General features: G+C 33.4%; 1 protein-coding gene across 2 annotated transcripts in view; it reads right to left on the minus strand.

Annotated features, from left to right (window-relative positions):
• The window catches only part of SLC12A2 (solute carrier family 12 member 2), a 104190-nt gene that overhangs the window by 8520 nt on the left and 82898 nt on the right, over positions 1-12772 (minus strand). Inside the window, exons 19-23 of one of the 2 annotated variants that reach the window (XM_017500988.2) lie at positions 10651-10730; positions 6315-6440; positions 3999-4046; positions 2445-2567; positions 130-241 (exon numbers count right to left, since the gene is read on the minus strand). In XM_017500988.2, the coding sequence (XP_017356477.1) occupies positions 130-241; positions 2445-2567; positions 3999-4046; positions 6315-6440; positions 10651-10730 (489 nt within the window). The remainder of the gene's footprint in view (positions 1-129; positions 242-2444; positions 2568-3998; positions 4047-6314; positions 6441-10650; positions 10731-12772) is intronic. The other variant, XM_017500989.2, reaches the window with a different exon arrangement.

A 12772-nucleotide genomic window follows, 5' to 3' on the forward strand; every position in this document is an offset into this window, starting at 1 on the left:
ATTTTTAACTTCAGTAAAAAACAAAATAATTAGACATTTACTGAGTTGTCCAATTTTTATCTTATCAAATTTATACTGCAGCAATGAAGTGCTACTAGATTAATGTTCTTTAATGTGAAACAAACTTACGCTCTCCGGTCATGGTCTATTCTGTTTATCTTTCCACCAATGAATACTCTGATCTTACAGTCTTTCCATTTTTTCTTGGTAGTCAGAAGGTAAGGTATCAATAAGGTCAAACCTGAATTATAAAAATTAATAAATCATTTACTAAATGCTAGTTTCTTAAGAACATTAATTCAATTTAATCTTGAGAAACATGTTTACTACAACTCCATAAACAAAATTCTTCTTTCTGTCCTTCCTTCTTAATTCAGTCAAAAAGCCATTAGCAGACCTGAGCAAGAAGGGACTCCTAATGGAGTGTGAGCTCATTCAAGGAAGACAGCCAAATGGGATAGTGGTCTAGTAAAGTCAGGAGACTAGTCACGTACAACAAGATTGAGAAAATAAGTGTTATTTATAGACCTTAGTGGGAGCTGTGTTTAACACTGGAGTGAGAAATACAAAAAGGGAGAAGCTGGACTGAAATTGGTTTCTGATCTCCATTTATATCTCCACACACACATTTACATGGAGTGCCTAGCTCCGTACATTGAGAAGGCCGGGGAGAAGTGACACTCTAGTAGCCACAAGCATATCTAATGCCCTGATCTTTGTTTCTAAACACTACTGTTCAGTAAAAGGAGCCAGCATTCCTTGGATCAAGGGTTACTTTCGTGGCTGTGAAGGGAAAGTGCAGAACAGTAAAACCAAGCCTGGAACATCTTGTGTCAGAAAACAACTCAAAGAATGACTGGGACATGATAAATGGAAACAAATCAGCCTAAGGAGGATTCCGCTGGTGAAATATGGGATAACTGGAACATCAAACCAAATAAAAGTAACAAATTATATCCTGGCATATTTTGGATATTAGGCCCTGCCCAAATCTCATGATGAATTGTAATTAATCCCCAATCCTGAAGGTGGAGCTTAGTGGGAGGTGTTTGGATCTTGGATCACGGGGGTGAGTCCTTCAAGGTTTGGTGCTTTGTGATAGTTCTCATGAGATTGGGTCATTTAAAAGTATGTGGCATCTCTGTCTCCTCTCTATGTCTCTCTCATTCCTGCTTTCATCATGTGATGTGCCTGCTTTTGCTTTGCCTTCTGCCATAAGTAAAAGCTCCCTGAAGCCTATCCAGAAGCTGAGTGATGTCAGCACAATGCTTGTGCATCCTGCAGAATCATCCGCTGATTAAACCTCTTTTCTTTATAAACTATGCAGTCTCAGGTATTTCTTCGAAGCAATAAAAGAGTAATCTATACATATCCCATTGAATATCAATAAATTAGAAATCAATGGGTCCACACCGATAGAAATAAAGAGAAAGCTCTTCCTTACAATACAATGCCAACTAATAAATAAGGAAGAAGTGTTGGAATTGTAAAATCATCATTTGACAACCATAACAATAAATTCAGGGAAACATAAATGGATGCTAAAGATAGTGATGAAGGCTGCAAGAAGAATGGTGTATTTACATAGTCTCGGAGTAACTCCCCTGTGCCATCCCCAATACCTGTAATTATAAAGGTGGGGGGAAGATAACTTTTCAGTGAATAAACCTGGTGAAAACCATAGTGCTCAATAATTAAAATTAATTTCACCAGTGATGGGACAAATCAATATCCTGTGCCATCTGATGAGATACAGACAGAAGAGTACAGCATTACTTCTGTGATATTTCTGCCAAAGACAGATAACCTAAAACTAATTATGATTATAAAACATTAGGCCACGCACAGTGGCTCACAGCTGTAATCCCAGCACTTTGGGAGGCTGAGGCGGGCAGCTCACCTGAAGTTGGGAGTTCAAGACTTGCCTGACCAACATGGAGCAACACCATTTCTACTAAAAATACAAAATTAGCTAGGCTTGGTGGCGCATGCCTGTAATGTCAGCTACTTGGGAGGCTGAGGCAGAATCGCTCGAACCTGGAAGGCAGAGGTTGCGGTGAACTGAGATTGCACTATTGCACTCCAGCCTGAGCAGTAAGAATGAAACTCCACCTCATAATAAATAAATAAATAAAATAAATACATAAATAAAACATTAAATAGCACTTCAAATTCGGTGACAGTCAACAAAAAGGTTGACAATGTTTAAAAAAAATGCTAAGGTCATGAAGCTCAAGGAAGCACAACTGAACTACCTCTGCGTTAAGGACAGTGAAGAGACCAGACAAATAAATGCTGTGCCTGATTCTGAAGTTAATCCTTTTACTTTTGGGAATGCTAGCAAAATTTGAATGGGGTCTATGGGTAAATAATGCATACCATTTCTTACTATTCTCACAATTTCAGTACATTTAAAATCATTTTTTAAAAATTAACAACCTTACCTCCATCATCAAAAAGCCACCAGACATCAATAGTATTCTTTCCTTGTTTTTTCTGAAACTGTGTGCTAGCTTCAAGAAGCTTTTGGTCAGCTACATTTAAAGGCACAATAGGGCCTTTGGATTCTAAAGGATTAAGCAAAAAATAAAATGTAAGGAAAGTAAATGTTAAAAGCCCTTTGCTGAATTCCTATGGTTTCCTAATTTTTGTATTCAGATGTTTATAATACAGACAATTGCATAAGGCATCTACCATAAGCTTTCAGTTGTTTATAATAAAAGTATACTTTATAAATGGCTACAGAGAAATAACTCTTTATAATAGCTAAACCAATCAAAATTATCTGCCTAATTACTAATATATTCAAGCATTCTGAATGAATGTAAGAGAATCATAAACATCAATCAAAAAATTATACTGGGCTCTACATTTTGTGTTTTTTTCAAAAGCTGTTTTAGTCTAACTGGACACATCAAGTTTACACCTGTTCTGTGAAACTGTTTCTTTGGTAATCTGGTATCTCAATAATTTAAAGCTCAAAACTTTTTAAAAGACAAAGCTGTTATCTGTAATATAAATGAAAGACGGGAGTTGAAGACATACTAACATATTCTTACTATTATCACAGTGAAACCTTAGTCTAAGGAAAGACTCCCTCATCTTTACCTATATTTTGTCCCCAGTATGTGACATCCAATTCTAAAGCCATATAACCACATCTTTCTCGGAACCACAGAAAGATGGTGGGAACTCCTTGGAAGGGCACCCATTTGCTGCAGGCCTGAGAACAATACACCAAGGAGTTCCCATTTATATTCCCAGGAGTTAAAACAAAACAAAACAAAACAAAAAACAGCACTGATTCCGTAAGCAAGCGAATGACTACCATGAAACTCCTACATCAAAATTTTAAAAGCAGAAATCCATACAAGGAGATCTGATCACTTCTGTAGAATGTCACTTTTCATGCTGCTGTGATATATGCAAACATGACAAATGATTTTGCACGATGAAATAAAATGGCTACCAAACCACACTGCTCCATAACTCTCACCTCTATCTCCTTCTCATAAAATTCATGTATGTTGACATGACTGTGTATCTCCCAAACGCAGCACGACTGTGAGAAATATTGTAATTTTTGAAATGAAAAATATATTAGTATCAAAATTGAGGACTTGGCTGGGTACAACTGATGGTAAAGGATGCAAGTGACACTGCAAATAAAATCTACTTCAGTGTCCCTACTTATCATCTAAACCATGCAGTTTAAACTAAAAAAAAATAAATAAATAAATAAAGGAATACTGGCTGTCTGGGTCTGAATATTTCAGAAATGCTATGATGATTTAAAGGAATGTGTCTGTGATATAATACCATTTCCTGGGAAGATTTAACTCTTTAGTTAGACTAATAATTTTTCTAATCTACATTTATAGAACTGTAACATCACCTCACCATGGAAACAAAAAGGTTAAAAAAAAAGGAATAAGGTTGGAGTTAAAGAGTTTACAGTATGAAAGAAGGATTAAAATAAAATGATGAAAAATGCCTGCCTTTTTTCAACAGTGGTTGAGTTGGAGTCTTGCCATCCTCTTCCTCATCTAGATTATGTTTAAAAAACACAAAAATAAGTTAATTGCCTTTATATTAATAAAATAATGAAAATGTAACTAGAGCACATTTATAAACAAAGTATAGTATGAAGTAACAGCCCACTGAAGAATAATCAAGACTGAAGATTAATATTTTCTGTAGAATGTTGAAGCTTTTAAAAAGCAAACATATTTGAGACCCCTCCCCTATACAATGACTAACACTCCTAAATTTAATTCCTATAAAGTTTTTCTTTAAATTTCAGCATATTTTTAAAATTTTTATACTTTCATACTTGAAATAAGTTGAAAAGACATTGAACTGTGGCTTAGAGAGTGTAAATATGACATTAAAAACTGATATTGCAGATAATACAAAAATTTTAAACATGCCACTGCATCACTGTGCAAATGACTGAAGAGCAATTTTAGAAACATTTAATGGATATTTGTTATTTGCAAAAAATTAATCACCACTTGAAATATTAAGAAATTTGACCAGAAACAGAAGTATTTTGCTTTAGATAAAATGCCAGGTTATACAGGAGTGATTTTTCTCAAATACATAACTTTATATATGTATGTATGTATGTGTGCATATATTAATCCATTTATATTTAAAGATATCTACAAATATTTTTCTGGCATTAACAATTTTCCCAATCTTATTTTGTTCCCTTAATGTAAGTTTGTATTATAATATTTGTTTACGACATAAAACTCTGGACTTGGGACAAGAAAGAGTATACTGCAGTGGGTTCTGGAGTTAGACTGCAAGATTGCAATCTTACCTCTACTTGTTTCACTAGCTGTGTGAGCTTTAGTTACTGAACCTGCTTTTCTCTTTTGTAGAAAGAGCATTAGTACCTACCTATTAGGTTTGTTATACTAATGCAAGCATTAATGCACTGAGCTCTGTGCCTGGCAGAAAGTATTTAGAAGGTGTTCTTTTTGACTCCTTGCATGTTGTATAATTCAATAACCAAACAGACACAATTAAATATTGTGGACTTATAACTACATCCTAGTGTCTAATTCTGAGGACGTTTTAAAATGTATAAACTTTTCTATAGTATCTATGCTGCTAACTTTGAGAATAACTAACTACATAGAAAATAAACACAAAATAAGGCAAATGCTAATTTCTTAAACTTGTAATGGAAAAAGAATCAATTATATTTAATTTTATAGCATTCAATATTGTTATAATAAAAAGATAAGTAAAAAAACACTCACCCAGTTTCCTGTTCTATAAAAATAATAATTTCATAAGATCGTAACATATATTATTAGCTAATGTATGGGTAACAACCACTATAATGTGGGTGCATGGAGTAGATGCTTGATGTGTATTACTTCTTACCCTCCCATCAAAACCTCACCTATTAATTCCTAACAGATTCTGTAGAAAAAGAATGTTTGAAACAAAAGAAAAAAAGAAAAAAGAGGAAATGAAAGAATGTATACTGCAAACTAAAATAAATGCTAGAACATAAGAACAGTTATCAGAATCAGTTTATAGAATTTTGAGGAAAAACAAAATACATTATAATCGAGCCAACAAAGAAGTGAAAAGGAAAATGGGTGTTAACTAAACTTTAACTACTAATACCCTAAGCCAATAAGGTAAATAAGGAGGAAAGAAAATAAAAAGCAACATTACTGCTTCCAAGTAATATTGAAGAGATAAACTACACAGAGACATGATTGGTCCAAGGTTATAATTTCAGAAAAATAATGGGAAATATTTTGCAGGAATCAAAACTATGTTATGGTTTGATGACTTACAGCATAGATTTTTTTCTTGTTGCGTGTCAGCTGGGAATAAGACAGATGGAGATACTAGACTTGAATAGAGGTAGGAGAGTGAGGGTGGGAGAGTAAGATTTGGAAGTCATCCCTCTTTCCTTCTCAAACATGACACATCTGTTTTGTAGATGAAACTATGTGAAAATCTCATGAGTCTGTTACTTTAAAGTTACCACGTTGTTTCCAAATTCAGATTTAATCTATGCTTCAAATTAAAATGTTTTCTTTAAAGCAAGTATAAATAAAAACACAGAGGCCATATTAGTAAATAATTGGCATGGTTTCTGTTTGATGATCTACTCTAGTACCTTAAAACAGTCATTCTGTAGCCATTTTTGAAAGCCATAAATTTTACCTGACCAACTAGAAATGACCAGTTAAAGGTTATTTTTATAAGACATATATTATAATTAAAAATGTCTCCCAAATTAAAACATTACTAAGACTTATTGTTTGAATGAAAATTACCTTTGTGTGTAACAGGTTTTTCACTGAGTGGTTTGGAAGTATCTAAATCGGATTTTTTACTATACTCCACACTTACTACCACATCCTTGGTGCCAGGAGATTTCTCTTGTGATGACAATAATTCTTCTGTAGACATAAAAGTGTTTAAAATAGTATCTAAGTCATATTTTAACTGTTAAATAAGGCATTATGGTTTACTAAACTATTATGAAAACATAAGTTTATTATAAATGACCTATTTAATAAAAAGCTATGATAACCTGTTTGAAATGACCATTCACTTAAATACACAAACCACAACTCAGTTACAGGTTGAATATCCCTGATTTGAAAATCTGAAACTTTTTACATGTTTCACATGATTCTCAAAGGAAATGCTCATTGGAGCATTTCAAATTTTGGATTTCTGGATTAGAAATGCTCAACTGATAAATACTGCATAATGCAAATATTCCAAAATCAACCTCCCCCTTCCAGATTCTTAAACACTTCAGGTTCCAAGCATTTTCGATAAAGACACACACAACCTGTCTTTGAATTAAGAGCTGGAGAATTAGTAATGAGTACAATTCATACAACAGTAGAATCTGGCAGACAGTAAATACATAGTATGTGAATCTATTCTGCTCTGAATGTCAGTTACATACATTAAAAATGTAAAATGTAACAAATATTCGTAGATATGTAAGATGAAAGACAACACTGAAAAATTCTATTCACTACTATAAAACCAAGACCAGGAAATAGAGTCTTCTTAAATTAATGGTGAAAGTACCATTTCTTCGTTTTAAAGTAGTTTCTTCATTTTCTCTTTTTGTCAGTTAGTAAATATTTGGTTTCCATCATACAAAAACGTATCACAAAGATAAATATAATATGAAATTGATAATCTGTCCAATTTATTTCTCTTCATTTACACAAATCCTCATCACTTATTTGTGTAAATGAAGAGAAGCAAAAGAAACTACATGCCAGTACTTTGCTAAGAGCTCAGAGGCCTTAATCTCCTTTTTAATCTTAACAACCAACCTGTAAGGTAAATACATTTTAACAGATAAGGAAACTGAGGCTTGGAGTCACCAAATTTGCCCAGGCTATAAAACACCTAACAGAAAAGGCTGAGATTTTTTAAAGCAGATTTGCCTGACTTCAATGCCTATGCATTTAATTCCTATGCCAAGTCAAATTCCTATTTTAAAACTTAACGATGAATAAAAAGGCATTTAAAAACATATAATAATGCTTATAAATACATGAAAATACTTTTTAAAAGTTTCAATCACATTCAAACTTCAATAAATGATAGAACTATATAATTTATTTGCCAAACTGTGATACATAAAAGGGAACACTACTAGTTGTGTGAACAGGTACTCTAAACCTCAATTCTGGTACAGCAAGAAATAACTGAAATAGCATTTTGCCAAACCTATTCCAGATTGCTGAAAATGAGTATTTTGGTTACACTGATAAAGACCTCAAAGCGTTTCTTTCAAAGCTGCAGACTGCCCTTTAAGGGACAGAAGGAGGGAAGATTAAAACAGTTTAAATACAGAAGCAAATACCTCTTATGTATTTTTAGGCTTAGTTCCTTCTGATGATTTCGTTAATTAACTGATAAGGGTAATATGTTAGATATGTAGATTTTCTTAAGCTTATATTTCTTAAACTACCAGAAAATCTTCAGAGGATATAAAAATTTTCATCGGTGATCCACTTGCCTCAGCCTTTCAACGTGTGGGATTATAGGCGTGAACCACCACTCCCTGCCATAGTTTTTATAAAGTTGGCAAAAGTAGTAATACCACCTTACTTAGGGTTTAGTCTTCACTTTCAAAAATGCTTTACAAGTTACACAACTATATTATTTTATAATTATTTACATACCATTCTTGATATGTCAAAATTACACAGTAATTATGGGAGACAAGTATACAGTGGGAGGTAGAAAGGGGGAGCACATAGGGAGACCTCTGTAGTGACAGAATAGCACTGTACCTTTTTTTTTTTTTTTTGCTTGCAACAAAATCTTTATTCAGTAAATTTAATTCAGCCAGTTCAGCTAATATTAACGTGTGAAAGGGTGTTTCCTCTAGAAAAGAGCTTCCAGAACAAAGAATGTATACTGAAGATAAGGTAAAATCTTTAATTTTCTAAAAAATTAAAAGCTTCCAGTACTTGCACTAAGACGACTCTACCTCATTCAAAGAGGGTCCTGGTGAGCCACTGGGAAACAGGCCGCCATTGAAAAAAAATTTTTTTTTATTGTACTTTAAGTTCTGGGTTACATGTGCAGAACATGCAGGTTTGTTAAACAGGTATACACGTGGCATGGTGGTTGGCTGCACCCATCAACCCATCATCTATATTAGGTACTCCTAATGCTATCCCTCCCCTAACCCCCATGACCTGACAGGCCCTGGTGTGTGATGTTCCCCTCCCTGTGTCCATGTGTTTTCATTGTTCAACTCTCACTTATGAGTGAGAACATGTGGTGTTTGGTTTTGTTCTTGTGTTAGTTTGCTGAGAAGGATGCTTTCCAGCTTCATCCATGTCCCTGCAAAGGACATGAACTCATCCTTTTTTATGGCTGCATGGTATTCCATGGTATATATGTGCCACATTTTCTTTATCTAGTCTACCATTGATGGGCATTTGGGTTGGTTCCAAGTCTTTGCTGTTGTGAACAGTGCCACAATAAACATACATGTGCATGTGTCTTTACAGCAGAATGACTTATAAATTTTGGGTATATACCCAGTAATGGGATTGCTGGGTCAAATGGTATTTCTGATTCTAGATCCTTGAAGAATCTCTACACTGTCCTGAACAATAGTCAAAATAATTTACACTCTCACCAACAGTGTAAAAGCTTTCCTATTTCTACACATCCTCTCCAGCATTTGTTGTTTCTGACTTTTTAGTGATCACCATTCTAACTGGCACGAAATGGTATCTCAATGTCGTTTTGATTTGCATTTCTCTAATGACCAGTGATAACGGGCTTTTTTTCATGTGTGTTGGCTGCATAAATGTCTCCTTTTGAGAACTGTCTGTTCACAACCACTTTTTGATTTTTTTTTTTTTTTTTTTTTTACCGATAAATTTGTTTAAGTTCTTTGTAGATTCTGGATATTAGCCTTTTGTCAGGTGTGTAGACTGCAAAAATTTTCTCCCATTCTTTAGGTTGTCTCTTCACTCTAATGATTTTCCTTTGCTGTGAAGGAGCTCTTTAAATTAGATCTCGCTTGTCAATTTTGGCTTTTGTTGCCATTGCTTTTCGTGTATTAGTCATGAAGTCTTTGTCCATGCCTATGTCCTGAATGGTATTGCCCAGGTTTTCTTCTAGGGTTTTTATGGTATTGTGTTAGGTCTTATGTTTAAATCTTTAATCCATCTTGAGTTGATTTTGTATAAGGTGTAAGCAAGGGATCCAGTTTCAGCTTTCTGCATATGTCTAGCCAGTTTTCCCAGCGCCATTTATTAAAACGGAATCCTTTCTCCATTGCCTGTTTTTGTCAGGGCTGTCAAATATCACATGGTTGTAGGTGTGTGGCGTTACTTCTGAGGCCTCTGTTCTGTTCCATTGGTCTACATATCTGTTTTGGTACCAGTACTATGCTGTTTCAATTACTGTAGCCTTGTAGTACAGTTTGAAGTTGGGTAGCGTGATACAATGGTGGTTACACAAATGAACATATAAGTGCCACAGAACTACACAACCACACAGAAGTGTTTGTAAAACTGCTGAAATCTGAAAAAGGTCTGTGGGTTGTTCCAATGTCAATTTCCTGGCTTGGATATAGTACCTTAGAATAAGGAAAGATGTTACCATTGGAAACTGGATGAAGGGTACAGAGGACCTCTCTACTCTTTTTTGCAACTTATTGTGAATCTATAAATATTTTTAAATTAAAAAATGTTTTTAAAAAAAAATTTATCAGGTCTGAAGATAGAGAACATTACGACAACATTTAAGCTTCTACCATCAATATAACTCTATATAAAGCATATTTTTATAAATACGAAAATGTCTTATGATTTAGTGGTCATTTAAAAGTTTTGCCTCAGACTATTTTACTCACGTCTTTAAAAAATTTGGCTTAAGCTTATGCTTTGGATTAAATTTTAGTCTCTCCATTAATAATTACTAACCATCATCCAGGCTGGTACAAAGAGAAAACACAAACTTTAGTGGAGCCAAATGTGATCTTAAAATGCCATACAGTAAGTCCATGACACACAGTAATTATTAAAAGTAATGAAGAGTTTGTGAGAATGTAATTTTCTAATAGTTTGTATTTTTAAAATTAAAAACTTATTTCAAACAAATTACCTTGTCCTTGAAGATGAGATATATCCAGACCTTCTTTTAGGCGAATAACCACTACTCCATATTGTATGTCAAAAGCATCACTATAAAAAAAAAAAAACAAAAGAACCACAATATTTGTGTTATCATCTATAAAGATAATAGATGATCTCTAAAATTACTTTCAGCTTTAAATGACTGAATTTTTAAAACATGCTTTGAAAATCACTTGAGATATGTATGTTTCAAATCCCACAATATTCTCTTCTTCTGTAATACCCTTGAAAACTACTTTTTAGATCTTTGCAGTATTGACATTATATCTACAGCTGCCATTTAAAGCAGCAGCAATATTTTTATTCTACTAGGTTAAATTATAGAAAAACTACTTTTGGAATGCCACTACAATGATATTTGGGCTTATACCATTAAAACCAAGGGAAATACATGCGTGCGCACACGCGCGCACACACACACACACACACCCCAGATGCTACTGCGAATGACAGCAGGTTGCAGGATATAAATAAATTACTTTTGAAAGGACTGAGGAAATTTTAACAAAATTTTGTAACTTTTACAAAACTGGTTTGAACAGTAGTTCAAAGATTTTATATACATCTGCAAATATATATTTACCTCTCCATTTTTAAAAACATAAATGGGTGCATCCTATACATACAAAAACACATTAAAATCTAAGACAGCTTTAAAACCAGACTTAAACCCTAGAATCTCAGTTATGAGCATACATCTTCATTTTAATCCATTTTTTTTTTGAATCTACTAATTTTAAATTCCAAATGTCATGTTGTTCTCCCAAAGTGGTAGCAGGCTTAACTTTCATCTTTAAAATTATTATTCATTATACAAGTAATAAGTATTCACTGTAGACATAAAAACAATAACATATTAAGATATAGCTATATGAAATGAAAAGGCTAAAATCTAATAAAATAATCGTTATTACTCTTATTGACAAATGGAAGAATGTGTTCAGGATATGACATGTGGTTATAAAAGTTCTTCTGTTGTTTTTAAATCATGGAGACACAATTTGGCCATATTCCTATGATGAGCTAACTAAAACTAAATGAGTCACCGGAGGAAGAAATTTAAATAACATGTTAATCTTTCTCAGCTATATCTTGAAAGATCTAATTAATACTAGAGAAGAAAAAACTATAAGTATTTTTAAAATTGGTTAATACACTGACTAAATCAAAATCAATTTCTTTAAAGTCAGGGAATGTAAGTTTACTTTGGATTAAACAAATGTTTTGTTATAAACTATAAAAACTGATTTGCAACTTCAGATCTAATATACTGTTAATAAAAACACAATATATAAAGCTTACCTCAATTGCACAAGGTATTTAAAATCACAGTTAAACATTAGTGGAAGTGCCACAAAAATGAGCAGTGTCACTGCTTTGAAACTGCTATTATTTTTTTAAACCAGAAAGCAGTATTTTACCTATCCTTTAATTGCTGTCTGATGTACAGGAGTAATGTTTAGGGTAATGCTCTACTTTTAGAACACTCACTCACTTTAATCACGACAAGGTCAGAGTCAGAAAGACCCCTTCCAGTGTTCCATTATGAGCAACTACAACTAATAATGTGACAGGCATATGAAAGAATTTGTAAAAATGTCACTTTTTGTATTTTTTAGGATAATTACTTCATTCTCACTGCTCTTGGGTCTTGAGAGAGAAAAAGCATAGCCCATAGCTCATGGGTTTCATGGCTCATGGTCCACATTATTTAATCTTTCTGTCCTTAATCCCTATATATACAGAATACAGAATTAGCCACAATGAGGTTCTGCTTATAAAAAATAAACCCAAAGCTTAACTGTAGTGACAACATGCAACAAATCAGCAGTTTTAATTTTACTAAAACTATTTAACAATTAGTTGGGAGATCTTGTTTATCATATATGTTACTAATCCATATAAAGAGATCATTTAAAAAGTAGAGTATAAGATCCAGCTGCTTCCTCAAAGACTTTTCAAATGTCACTAATAAAACCCTCATATGCGGGATGGGCAAATATATGTGGTTATAGCCAAAGATACAACAGGAGTTCCAGTAAGGAAGTAAACCCAGTGAGTAAAGGGTTATCAGATCAAAATTCATAGAG

The sequence above is a fragment of the Cebus imitator genome, unplaced genomic scaffold, assembly GCF_001604975.1.
Source record: "Cebus imitator isolate Cc_AM_T3 unplaced genomic scaffold, Cebus_imitator-1.0 Scaffold275, whole genome shotgun sequence".
Lineage (NCBI taxonomy): Eukaryota > Metazoa > Chordata > Mammalia > Primates > Cebidae > Cebus > Cebus imitator.